The sequence below is a fragment of the Tetrao urogallus genome (assembly GCF_951394365.1).
Source record: "Tetrao urogallus genome assembly, chromosome: 2".
Classification (NCBI taxonomy): Eukaryota; Metazoa; Chordata; class Aves; order Galliformes; family Phasianidae; genus Tetrao; species Tetrao urogallus.
Genome location: NC_136814.1, coordinates 25,895,701 through 25,908,333, shown reverse-complemented (window position 1 = coordinate 25,908,333; position 12,633 = coordinate 25,895,701). Strand labels below are relative to the sequence as shown.

General features: G+C 35.5%; 1 protein-coding gene across 1 annotated transcript in view; it reads right to left on the bottom strand.

Annotated features, from left to right (window-relative positions):
- PRKCE (protein kinase C epsilon) overlaps window positions 1-12,633 on the bottom strand; it is a gene marked incomplete at both ends in the record, with an annotated part of 268,767 nt that overhangs the window by 47,027 nt on the left and 209,107 nt on the right. The window contains one exon of the mRNA XM_079550695.1: window positions 2,158-2,312. Coding sequence (XP_079406821.1) covers window positions 2,158-2,312 — 155 coding nt within the window. The remainder of the gene's footprint in view (window positions 1-2,157; window positions 2,313-12,633) is intronic.

Genomic DNA, 12,633 nt, shown 5'->3' with positions numbered 1-12,633 from the left:
CATATAAAGATGTTAGAAGGTAATTTTACCAATTTGAATTTTGTTTCTTGCTGTTTCAAAGAAATCACTGCACTGCACTGACTGCTGATTACAAAGTGTCTAAATTCCAGCTTTCGGAAAGAGAAAATAAGCTCAAGTCTCCTCGTGGAAAAAAAAATCCTCAAAATTCTTCACTTTTTAAAGCATCCAACTTGTCTGATCCCTTCTAGTGGATACTTAGAAAATTTTGAAACTTCCACATTCTATTATCTAAATGTACAAATATATGGCGTTGAAAATAAATGCAGAGAAGGAGAAAGAAATATTCTACAGGTAAGGAAGGAAAACATGTATTGGTTATTCAACACTTGAAAATAGATGTATGTCAAGCGGTAGAGAATAAACTCCAACCCATTACACAAACATCATACCAGTATTAATAAAAGATCACAGTATTACAGAACTATAGGGGATGTGAGGAACCTCTGCAGATCATCTAGTCCAACCCACTGCTAAAGCAAACCCCCTTACAGCAGGTTTCACAGGAAAGAATCCAGATGGCTTTTGAATATCTACAGTAGAGAAGATTCCACAGTCCTTCTGGGCAGCTTCTTTCAGTGCTCTGTCACTCTCCAAGTAAAGACATTTTTCATTATGTTTGCATGGAACATTGTATTATGCTCCTGTCTGTGTCCACTGCCTCTTGTCCTATCGCTAGGCGACACTGAAAAGAGCCCAACCTCATTGACATGACTCCTGCCCTTTTGATATTTATTATAACTGTTTGTGAGACCCCCTCTCAACTTTTTCTTCTCTGGGCTAAATAGCCCCAGAGCTCAGCATTTCCTCAGAAGGGAGATGCTCCAGGTCCCTCAACACCTTGAGTCCCTCTGCTGGGCTCACTCTAGAAATTTTTCATCTTTCTTGAACTGAGGAGCCCAGAACCAAGGGGGAAGATGAAGAGCTAGTGTAAGTTTTCTAAAGAAGACTAAATTTTGACTGAAGGTCTCTTTTCACAGTAATTCCCATTTTCTTTACAAGATTCAATCTCCTGATGTTTTTGATGTTTCTGGAAAGGAGATTCTTTTTCTGGGAAGTTTCATCCCAGGTGGTAAGAAAGCCAATGGCTTCTTACTGAAGTTGTTGCTTAGTCCTGGTTATCAAACATTTATAATTCACTTTTAATTTCTAATACTTTTGAAAGCAGCATTAACACAAATCCAGGGATGTGACAAATTCTACATCCACATCATGATGCTTCTGCTTAAGAAATGTCAGAATGTCTGTCCTACTTCAAATAAAAAATGATCACCCAGAAGAGGGTAAGAATATAAAAATTGTTTGAATTTATTTACTAGGTAGGTCAGACTTCTGTCACAAAACCTGTAATCCACTCTGTTTGTGAAAACCTGAATTTGTCATGAGCACTGATAGTCTGCTGACAGCAAACAAAATGGAAGAAATGGATAAAATGTCAAGATAAAGGATTTATCAGGTGAATTGACAACAGGTTGAAATTTTTCAAAGTGAATCCTTATTTTTAATTACTATTAAAATCTATACCTAAAAAAATCTATACCTAAATACATTCTTCATAACACAACAAAACCACACTTATTTTTGTCTACACATATGCTCAAGATTTGAGATTTGTGGGGGTGGGGGTTCAAATGGATGTGGGTTACTGGCAAGCAAATCAAAACAGTCTGCAGAGAGCCACTTCCTGCTGGTGACTAAGGCTTCACCCAAACAGTCAAGAGGAAGGGGCATACGTAAAGCATTGCAGACTACTATCCCGATTGTATCAGAGTGAAGACAACTAGGACAAACAAACTCAGGAAGTGGCAGGGAGTAAGAAAACGAGAGGAAATCTATGGCACAGAGAGGAAAGTAAAGAGATTACACTGATCTGCAGAAAGGTCACCTCTGGTTCACAACGTGCCAAGCTTTTTCAAAAACGCTTTATTTGTACTATAATACAAAACTGGCACACACAGCTGGCGACTGCTGCAGAGGCTATTCAAATGTTAACATTCTCAATGATAAACAGCCAAAAAAGTTCTATGTAAGCAAATTGGAACAAACAACTAATCTAAATCTGGTTGCTAAGAGACAGAGGATTTTAGCCAAAACCAGCCCCGAGCCTCAAGAATACCTTATTTTTGATCAAAAAAGTACCTGTAGATGACGCCATGTTGGTGAAGAAACATGAGTGCTGATGTGACCTCTGCTGCATAAAAGCGGGATCGAGGTTCGTCAAATTTGCGTGAGCGCTGGATTTGAAACATTAGGTCTCCTCCATTTACATATTCCATGACGAAAAAGAGGCGGTCCTGAAATTAATTAAACAGTGCTATTTAGCTAATTTCTTTTAGTCACACAAAGGACTGCTCTAAGCTGCACTTGAGGCAACTGCAGCATTTGCGTCAAGAAATGAAGGAAACAAAAGCTATGATTCTGAAAAAGCTAACAACCAAAGCCTTCAAACCTAAAGAAAACGAGACAAGATCTCAAAGTGAAATGACAAAAATTGAATAGAATCAAAATGTATTAATAAGCAATATGCAGACACACACCCCTCCATGCATCAACATATAAGTAAGGAATTATAAGCAATTTCAAGTAATAACATAGACCCTTAAATGCTGCTGCTTGTTCTTTAATTTCGCCATAACAATAAAGAGAGAAAGTCAATTTCATCAACTACTGAAGAGCTTCAGAGGAAATTTCAGGGTCCTTATTTCTTCTCTTATCTCTTATCAGCTAGCTACTTTGTCTACAAAATATCTTTCTCAAGTTATGTACAAATGAAATAGAATGGTTAAGCTATACAAATCAGTGCTGCCAATCCCAAACACACTCATGTAACTTTTTGAATTGCCTCACATTCTCACAAGGCACTGAAATATAACTACACCATTAAAATATATATTGAGTTCTTTTTATTTACTTCTGATCCTTATCACTTCAGAGTTGAAGGTTTCGAGTCTTACTCCATGGAGAACCAGAAATGAATTTAATTTGTGAGCAGCAGCTGAGATTTTCAGATAACCACCACATCTTGTCATGTTTTAGAAAATGAAAAAATCCAGAATTCAAGTATTCAGCAAAACAGAAGTGAGAACAGTAGTAGATAAAAAAAAAAAAATAATAAAAAAATAAAAATCAAACAAACAAACAAAAAACCCAACAACCTCAACATCTTAAAACATTTAGGATGCACACTGACAATGTAGATGCAGACATAAGTAAAGAAATGACACATATCCACTCAGTATAATTTAAGTCCTACATTTTAGCTGTTTCTTACTGATTTGCACAGTTTACCCTAATCTGTGCTAACAGCTTTAAATTCTCAGCTCTTTGCACATTCACCCTGGGTTTGTAAGTCTACTACCAGATTATTTATTTTTGTATTGTTAGCTACCTACGTCTGTATGTGCAAGAATTTAGAGGTGGAAGGAACTCTCATGTGACATGAGAACAGGTCCAAACATATAAAGGTCTGCATTAGCTCATGGGAAACAAACATTTTGTCCTCTGGTCACACAGAACACTGGTTTTCAAACATGGGACCAGGTAACAGAGCCCCTCTCCAACTTCCAGTTAACACTGCAGTTTAACTCTGGCTCGTGGTGTCTGCTTGAAGAAAAAGAGACAGGATGCAGCATTGCTTTGGACAAACAAAACCAACAAGATGGAACTTAATTAGTTTCCTACCAGTGAATCCATTCCTGCAGACTACACAGTTAATAGATACGAGTACAGAAATTCATAAATATTTTCTGTTTGCCTTTAATCATCTACTCTAGAGCTCAGATTCAAAGCTCAGAACTTAAAATATACCTAACCTTAAATATACACATTTATCCTGAACATTAAGTGCCTTAATACCATGTCTGTCTATCAGGGTTGTTTCCTGGAGGAGGCTAGATATGTTGGGCTTACCTTTTGCCACTTACAGAAAGAGGATACAGAAAAAATCTTGTGCCTTTCCACCCATATCTTGGAGATACAAAACTTTCAGATCATGATGCAGATCACTTAACCTTTTCAGAGGGTTTAAAAACCACTTTTTTTGCTTTCTTTCTGAAAAAATATGGGTGCCTCTGATTTCCTTCTGGAACCCATGAGAATTACAGCTTTGCTTTTAAAGGAAATCTGATAGCTCTCAGATGGCCTTATGATTTCAGAAGTTGGTGGTTAAGGATAAGACAATACGCAGTCAGCTTTGCAATAGAGAAGTAAAAACTTTGATGATACTGGTGTTGTCATGTAACAAAAGAAGATAGAACATCTCTAAGCAGAAGATACAGGTATTGTCCTTCATTAGGTTCCTCATCACCATGCTAGAGGCAGAACACTGCTGGTGAGTACTCCTGGTAGGAGGATTGCTTTGCAACATGTTGCAACACATTATATCTTATATGGAAAGATACAGTGCAGTGTTTCATGCACAGGAACTATTTGGACTGAAACATTTGGCTGAAACTTGCTGAAACTGAACACTCATGTTGCTATTTTAAATTTTCCAAAATAGGCTGCCAGAGATGCACAAAAGTAATGGCTGGCATAGGGAACTTTTTAGATCAGGGCCATTTCCTAACAGATCAGTATACATATTTAATCACTTTTATATTGGATGCTTCTAATTTTGAACCAAACAGAACGAATGTGTTTTGTTTGGTTGGTTGTTTTTTTTTTTTTTTTTTTTTTTTTTTTCTTTCTTGTTTTAATATCCACTAAACCTCTAACTAAATTCTAAATATCATCTGGACTTTTTAGTGCAATATCCTGCCATCAGCTGGTCTGAGCAAAATATTCAGCAGCTGCTCCATTACCAGAGCTGGACTGTGCAATTCTCCTCTTCCCTATTGTAATTATGATTAATGATGTAATTATGAGTAACCGTGACATTCTCAGCTTAACCATCTCTTCAAAAGCATACCAACTAAAACTTCAATTTATAAATGTATGATTGAAATCACTCTTCAGTTGTATTTTTCTGCTGTTCATTTCTATTTCAAATTATTTTCCTAGCTTCTCTGAGTGCACATTTCAGCTTCCTAATCAGAATTCATAGGAAATATGAGCACTTCAAAAATTCTTTTCTCTGTACTGTGTCTAGGAAAACGTTTGATTTTTGGAGAAAGGAAATACTAATTCTCAAGCACAAAAAAAGCCATACACAACATACACGTGCAGGCTGAAGTTTTAACATTAGAAGACAGTAATTTTTGGATGAAATATAACCAGTCCCTATAAAAACTACTGTCCTAAATCTACTCTCTCTTCTGCTTCATTTTTTTTTTTTCTTTCTTTTCATTCTTTTTCACTTTTTGTTATTCAGGACAACGATATAATCTGCTAGGACTCAAATATACATGGAAAGAGGATGCAAGAGAAGAAAACATCTTATGAACTTCAGCTGAAATTGGTAAGTCCATTTATTTTTTCCATCATTCTCACATCAACTAAAACAGAGTCGCAATTTTAATTCTTGCTAGGTAAACTTTTTTCCTTATCTTTCATCAGAAATTAATGATCAATATACAATTTCTTATCACTCTGAATATATGCTTTCTACCAGACCCAATAAAACCATTTTGAGTTCCGTAAGGACAGGATTTCATCCTCAAATAGTAGTTTTCAAGTAACTGAATTAAGTTTCATTCTAAATATTCTATGCATCATGCTACAAAGATCACCAGGATATAATAAAGTATTTAAGTGTGAGACGATAGAGTGAATGCCCCAAAGAATTATGCATTCTTGAAGAACAACATAGTGTTTACTTAGTTAAAAATGAGATACAAGTTATGACTTTATTATTGATTCTGTTCCAAAAGAAAATTGAATTGAATTTGGATTGCATTATTTTTGGACTACTTTTTCATAGTATCTGAGAAGTATGTTTTGGTGAATAAAATAAATGTAAAGTAGTCCTGGGAAATATTTCATTACATAAACTGAAATAAAAGGAAAGATCAGAAACAAAGACATTGCAGATTAATACTCTCTTGGCATCTATAAAGCAAAAAATGATGCAAAGTAAGTCTATAGGCTCTCTGAAGAAATCAGATTGTTTTGGAGGGTTTATTTTAGCTCTTAATCATACCTGCTTTTCATTGAGTTTTTGAAAAGGTATGGTTGAATGAGAATACTTAAAGTAATAAGTGGAAAGAAAAACAACAGAGAACATGGATAAGAGATTTTAAAAGTGGATATGAAGCAAACAGGCTAGAAATCAAGACAAAAAAAGAAGTCAACTTTACTTTGTATTTTCATAGTATTTTCTGACTCTTGTTTTCACCACTATATTTTAATGCATGACTGCCTGCCTTAACACCTCTATTATCCCATACTTTCCTCTTGACTTTCTTAATTTCAATAGTCTTCTGGATGCTTTCTGTTTTCCTAACTGGACTCCCAAAGAGACTCCACTAGCCTTTGTCACTATCACAATCGGGTGAGAAAGCCCAGTTTTCACTTAACGCAGGAATTTGATTTCATCTTCTCTCTATTTTTTTACTCCTGTATTTGCACCTAAATTTTGGTTCTCATCCTCTTTGTCATTCAAAGAAGCCTTTCTTTTAACTCTACAGAAAACTCTTCTAACACCTTACCCTTTATTCTGATTACTATCCATTACTTTCCCTCTTCAAAACTGCGTTCTCTAATTTTTAGTTGTATTTACAGATATTTTATTAATATCATTGCTATATTAAGTCATCCTCCCTCTGTCGACACTTTACATTTACTTGGCTTTAAGTTTTAAATGTTCCATTGGATAGAGCTTCTATACCTTGTTTATTCTGGAATAACGTCTAAATTTTTAATTGGAAAAAGTGAGGCGATTTCCAGAAACATCAACAATAATAAACTCTCAGGTCATAACAAACTCAATTCAGATCCTTTCTATGGAGGTGTGATTAATGACTAAGGTCTTCCTACTACCAAGACCAAATAATCTTGCCAATCAGTTTTGATTTCACAGATGACACTGCACAGCGTATTATTTGTTTACCATTGTTTAGGAACTGACTTCTACGTAAACCCTCCATGAAAGTCTAGACACGGAATGACTTTGATGTAGTGTTTACAATAATTATTGTGTAGCCCTTTAAAGATATTTTTCAGTTGTTATCCATTAACCTGTCTGATCTTTGTTTGTTTGCCAATTAAAATCTCCTTAACATTAGATTGGAGCTTAAAGACAATGCATGGATAGACAGAAGGCCAAATACAAATACCACTCACAATCTGAAGAATATAAACACTTTTTTTTTTTTTTTTTTCCCTTTTTCCCTTTCAAACAACTCTTATCAACTGGGGGACCCAAAATGCAGTTCAGCAGAGACTCATTGAAATATCACAGAAAAAAAAATAAAAATTAAGTCTGTCTCTTAATTCCAAATAGGAAATGTATGTCCATGCTGCAAGCCTGAAAACAAATCTTTTCACTGTTTTTTGTTTTTCAGTTCATCTCTTATAACGTTTAAAACATCAAACATGCACATCTTAAGTAACATTTGCTGTTGATTAGCCTACTCAAAATACTAGTTTTTCTATCATTTATATTTCTCGTACAATTGAACTTGAATAAATTCTTCCTGATTTTCTTTAGATTCCTAAACTAAGCTCTTTGTGTGAATACATTGTTGAAAATACATTATTTTCCACTCAGTTTCAGAAAGCTGAATTAGCTTTCTCCAGAGGCTACTGGAATTTATCATGGAAAGTAATACGTATATTAAATACAGGTAAATATAAATACAAAATAGTTCATATTCTAGTAGAGTACTGTTACATAATGGGATGTGCTCTGCCAGTAAACTTGTTACCAAAACAAAAGTCAAAGATATAACTTTTATTGCACAAGAAATCAAATAAATATGTCACAGCCTTGGAATGCACTGTCAGATGATATTTTATTCATATCATCCATGTATAGAATTCTTTTCCAACTAGTACAAAACTGCGGTTACTTAACTCTATTTAAACAGGATGCTCAGTTTGTTTAAAATTACCTAAAACTGCAGCAACTGTTCCACCCCTCAGAACTTGGATAAACACTTCCTTCTTCTGATGGAAATTACACATGCACATTGTACACAAAACTAAAAGAAAATCTTCAGACCTGAGCAGAAGAGTAACCAGAGTAGACGACTCATCTTCCACAATCAGAGCATCAGGAGGGACAAATATAAAAACAAGAAAAATTCTTTCCCTTTAATTTAGTTCCCCCTTGAAATTTAGAGTAACAATTCTCAACAAGATACTGTGATACATAATCTGTCTCTGACTTCAGTGTTTATTCTCATATAATAGCTAACTGTGATATTGATCTTGTTTTGTAGCAATGTTTTCATGGAGCTCCAAATAAGCTGGTGACAATTTCTGTGAATCCTGGACTTTGTGGAATAAATGCCTGTTCATAGGAACTGATATCTTACATTTCCCAAGAACTACAAATATATGATTGGTATTTTCCAGTTAAACAAAATTTTTTTATTACATTTTTTTTCTTTTTTTTTGCCAACTAGAAACTTCAAATTTCTCTTAAGTTTTCTCTTAAGTTGGTGAATACTGTTATAGCTAGGGCTTTTGCTCAGTTTCACTCAGCTTTCCTCAGCATTTAAGTGATTTTTTTTTTTTTGTTACTGTTCTTGAAAGATGCCCTCAAAGTCAAAACGTAAACTGGAGCATCTAAGAACCGTACAAAGAAGCCTTGCAAGGCCATCTATCTTATTCTGCAGATAACAGGCAGGCTGCACCTAGGCCAAGGGGAACTCTAACCTTCTCAGTGCTGCAAGTCTGTCTCTTGGGGGCTGTAGGCCACTGGTCTAACTGCAAAGGTGAACTGGATTTTACTTGCCCCACAAAGAGCTAAGAACAGAAACAGCAAGTCTCAGTTAGTCTGATCCGCTGGAAGGAAAGTGGTTTTGTCTGCACTGCATTGCAGTGGGGTCTCCTGCCATGCCAGAAATGTCCTGTTCCCTTCTCCCCTCCATGCTGGGAAGACATCAGCAGCAGAAGCCAGCAATGGGTGGCGTTCTTTGAACCTGTTTTGCCTAATGGGGGAGAAAAACACACACCTAGAAATTGAATAAATTCTTGATATTACTCCAACTAGCTCTTACAGTCACCACTGATAACGATTCCTTGACCTCCACTGTCATTCTGTTGCTGTTCTTGAGAAAATACCGCTTCAAACTGTTTTCATTGCTGCAATTTATTTGCATTGTCTCTTGCACTTAACTTAGTCAAAATATCAGTTCCTAGCTGCACTGCAAGTAACATATTGTTTTCAGAGAAGCTGTTCAGTGCTCTCCAAATTTGTTTCTCATGTAAAGAGTTGATTATTTTTACAGATTTTACAAACTGATCACAAAACATCTCCATTTGTAGAGACCTCACAGCCAGAGGTTCTCAAAATCTTTACACTGTATTACTACAAAAACTTGCATTGTAGCATTTACTGAACTATAATATGAGTCACTGGAAAAGAGTCTTTAAGCAAGTTGTTTGCTTGAGATCTCTAATGGAAATAATGCAGGCCTGGTATGTTGCTCTTGTCATGGAAGATTTATGTTGCCTCCCTGTGGAATACCAATTCCTAGAAGAGAATGCAAGTTTTAGCATGTTTTTCATGCTCCTAACAAATCCCACAGCATTATTTTAAAAAGAAACTATAGCTAATCTATACACATTAAGATAAATTGTCTGGATGAGGTGCTGAGGAACTACTATGTACTGGCAGTAGGTCACAGAACTACAGTTTAGATTCCGAACAGGAAAAATTAGCTAGGACATCATGGTACCACCTAGTATCTTTAAAAAAATATCAAGGGATGATTAAGTTTTACCTGGACTGCCATTCAAGAATGAAATATTGTTCAGTGATTTTTCCAAAGACAGATCAAATAATACTTTAAAATTGTCCAAAATGAAGGAAAGTGTGGCTATCCAAAATATGTAAACAGAGAGAAAAGAGCACAATTTTATAAAAGTTTAGTTGATTATTTCAATTATTCAAACAATCTAACTCCACACTACTTTGACCAGCAAGATCCACTGACTTCAGTATCTCTTTTGAAATGTACAGATCCTCATCTTTAGAGATTTCCAAGTATTATAAGATATAGATAATAAGAATAAGAACAACACTCTTAGAACTATCATATATAGCAGAATAATTGAGGATGATTATGTCCTCCATACATAGCATTTTCCTGTGTAAACCACAAATCCCTTATGCTTCCTACTTTTTTTCCACATAATTATTCAGATTACTATCTTGACTGAATTCACTATATATTTCATTACACAGTGTATCAGACTCATACTATGACTAATTAAAAAAAAATGCAGTTCAAAATTTCATTAATATTGTTATTAACATGATAAAGTTTAGACTATTTCAATGTAGCACTAAAACATCAGGTGGACAGTTGTTAGCCTGCTCCCCATATAACTTTCATTTTACTCCATGGGAATATGATGTAAAATTCTGGCTCAACTTGAATTTCCTAAACAGACCAAAAGATCATACTGTGATTCTTAAAAATAATCATGTGGATTTAAACATCTTCATTTTTATAGTTATTTTTCACTTCACAAAATAATTACATTTCTGCATACGTGTGTTCTGTGACACACGTAATACAATATTTAATGTTCTGACACATTTTAATGGTCAGATGGGGCTTAGATAAGGATTAAATGTGGATTTTGTTAGCCAAAGGCTTGCAATGAAGGTGCATGGGATTTTCATTTCATCAGTTGTCTCCTACCTTCCATCTTTAGAAATGAATTGAAACAAAAGACTTCTATCTTTGGGAAAATCTTTAACCTCAAATTATTCTGGAGAGAGATGTGTTCTTTACTCAATGGACTGTTCTGGGAATTGATGCAAATCTTTCAGTCTCTCCCCATGCTGAAGTGTTGGGAACCACGAACTCCATGGTGAGCTCAGGGAAAGGTCAACCCCTGCCTGCTCCCAATGCCTAGGCACACCCTGACATAAGAACAGGGTCCCCAGAATTGTGCCAGCTGGTGTAGGATGCTTTTTGTGCTCTTTCTCTGAAACAACTGGAGAAACACAACTGGAATCCTCGACAGAAAAGGTACGTTTTGTGGTTCTAGCCACTTCAAAAGGGATATCAAGTAGGAAAAGCTTCTCAGGCCATTTCACTAATACCTTCATTTGACAACTGATAAGCTGTGAAAGGAGCCTTTTATGAAATTCTTTGATCTCACTGTTTTTCTGTGTTGTTTGGAAAGAAGAATAGTTCTGGTAAGATAATTTTAAAGACCTCTCAGTTATTGGCATGATGCACACTGTGGAAAATTTTATCAAGCCTGCAAAATGTCATTTTGCAGAAAAAGTTACAATGTACAGACAACTATTAATATTCCTTTGTTCTGATTCTTATAGGAAAAATATAAACTCTGTCTTGCAATTAGAACTGACTTTATAGTTTTTGAAGGCACTGAAGAATTTCTAAGAACAACTTTCAACCTGCTGATATTTTACTGGGGAGCTTACACAGAGGTGCCGCCTCAGCCCCTGGTCTGGTTGTGGTTCTGTCCTGACATTATATTTTCTCTTTTCCTATGGTACCTGGTCCTCTATTTCCTGTCTTTGAGTGCATGGGGAAATTAATTCGATGCCATGCAACTAAAAGAAAACTCCCTGCAGAATGCAGCCAATTGGCTTATCAGCAGTGATATCACATGGGAAAGGAACTTAGCTAAGGAAGATAATGAAAATAATGGGATAAAATACTCATCTGACAATAATTTTATGAGAAAGTATTCATTATCTCTGGAAAAAAAAAAAAAGAGACAATTAGATGAGAAGGCAAGTCTTTATATCACAGATATACTGCAGCAGTACTTTTTGTTTCTAGGGTTTAGGGCAACTAACTGAAAAGTCAGCAAATGAAGTCCTAAAACAAAGCCAAATAAGTTTCCAGAGTGCGTGAAATTGCTGAATACAAAACACTGTGCATCTGCAGGTGGGTCAGTGAGTAATGTTACATTATTTTGCTATGTATAACATGATTGTTTTGGTTATAATAATAAGAACCCGAAGAACACGCAAACGGATGCTCTTATGGGAACATTAATTATAAATGACTTACTGATGACTTCAAGTGAGATGCTAGTCAGCCAGAAACAAGCTAGTGACTCTTACAGGACATTTTGTGAGATTAAGTGATAAGAAACTGGCTCATTTGTACTTTAGAAAGTTTGCAGTGGGGGAGGAAAGGGAATCCTGTGCTCTATTCAAAAGAAGTAAATGAATGAAGTCTTTGCCTTCATAAAGATATTCACCACAAAAACAGCCCTTCTCTATGATGCGAAGCTTTTCAGTAATGTTCCCACGTACTTAAAAACAAAGGTCAGCCAGTGACAACAGTTGGTTCTAGTCCGACAACACAGCAAGAAATTTCTACTGCACTGTGATCATCCAGATGGAAAATTTATGAGTTACTGTTGTATCAGTTCACAAACTGTGCCCTGGGTGCCAGAAATAACTTATATTCTGCAGTTTACTTGAACATGATGTCCCAAATAGTAAAAAACAAAAAAAGTTGCATTTGTACTAACAAAACCTTGCTGAAGATTTCAAGTTCCTTAAAATGA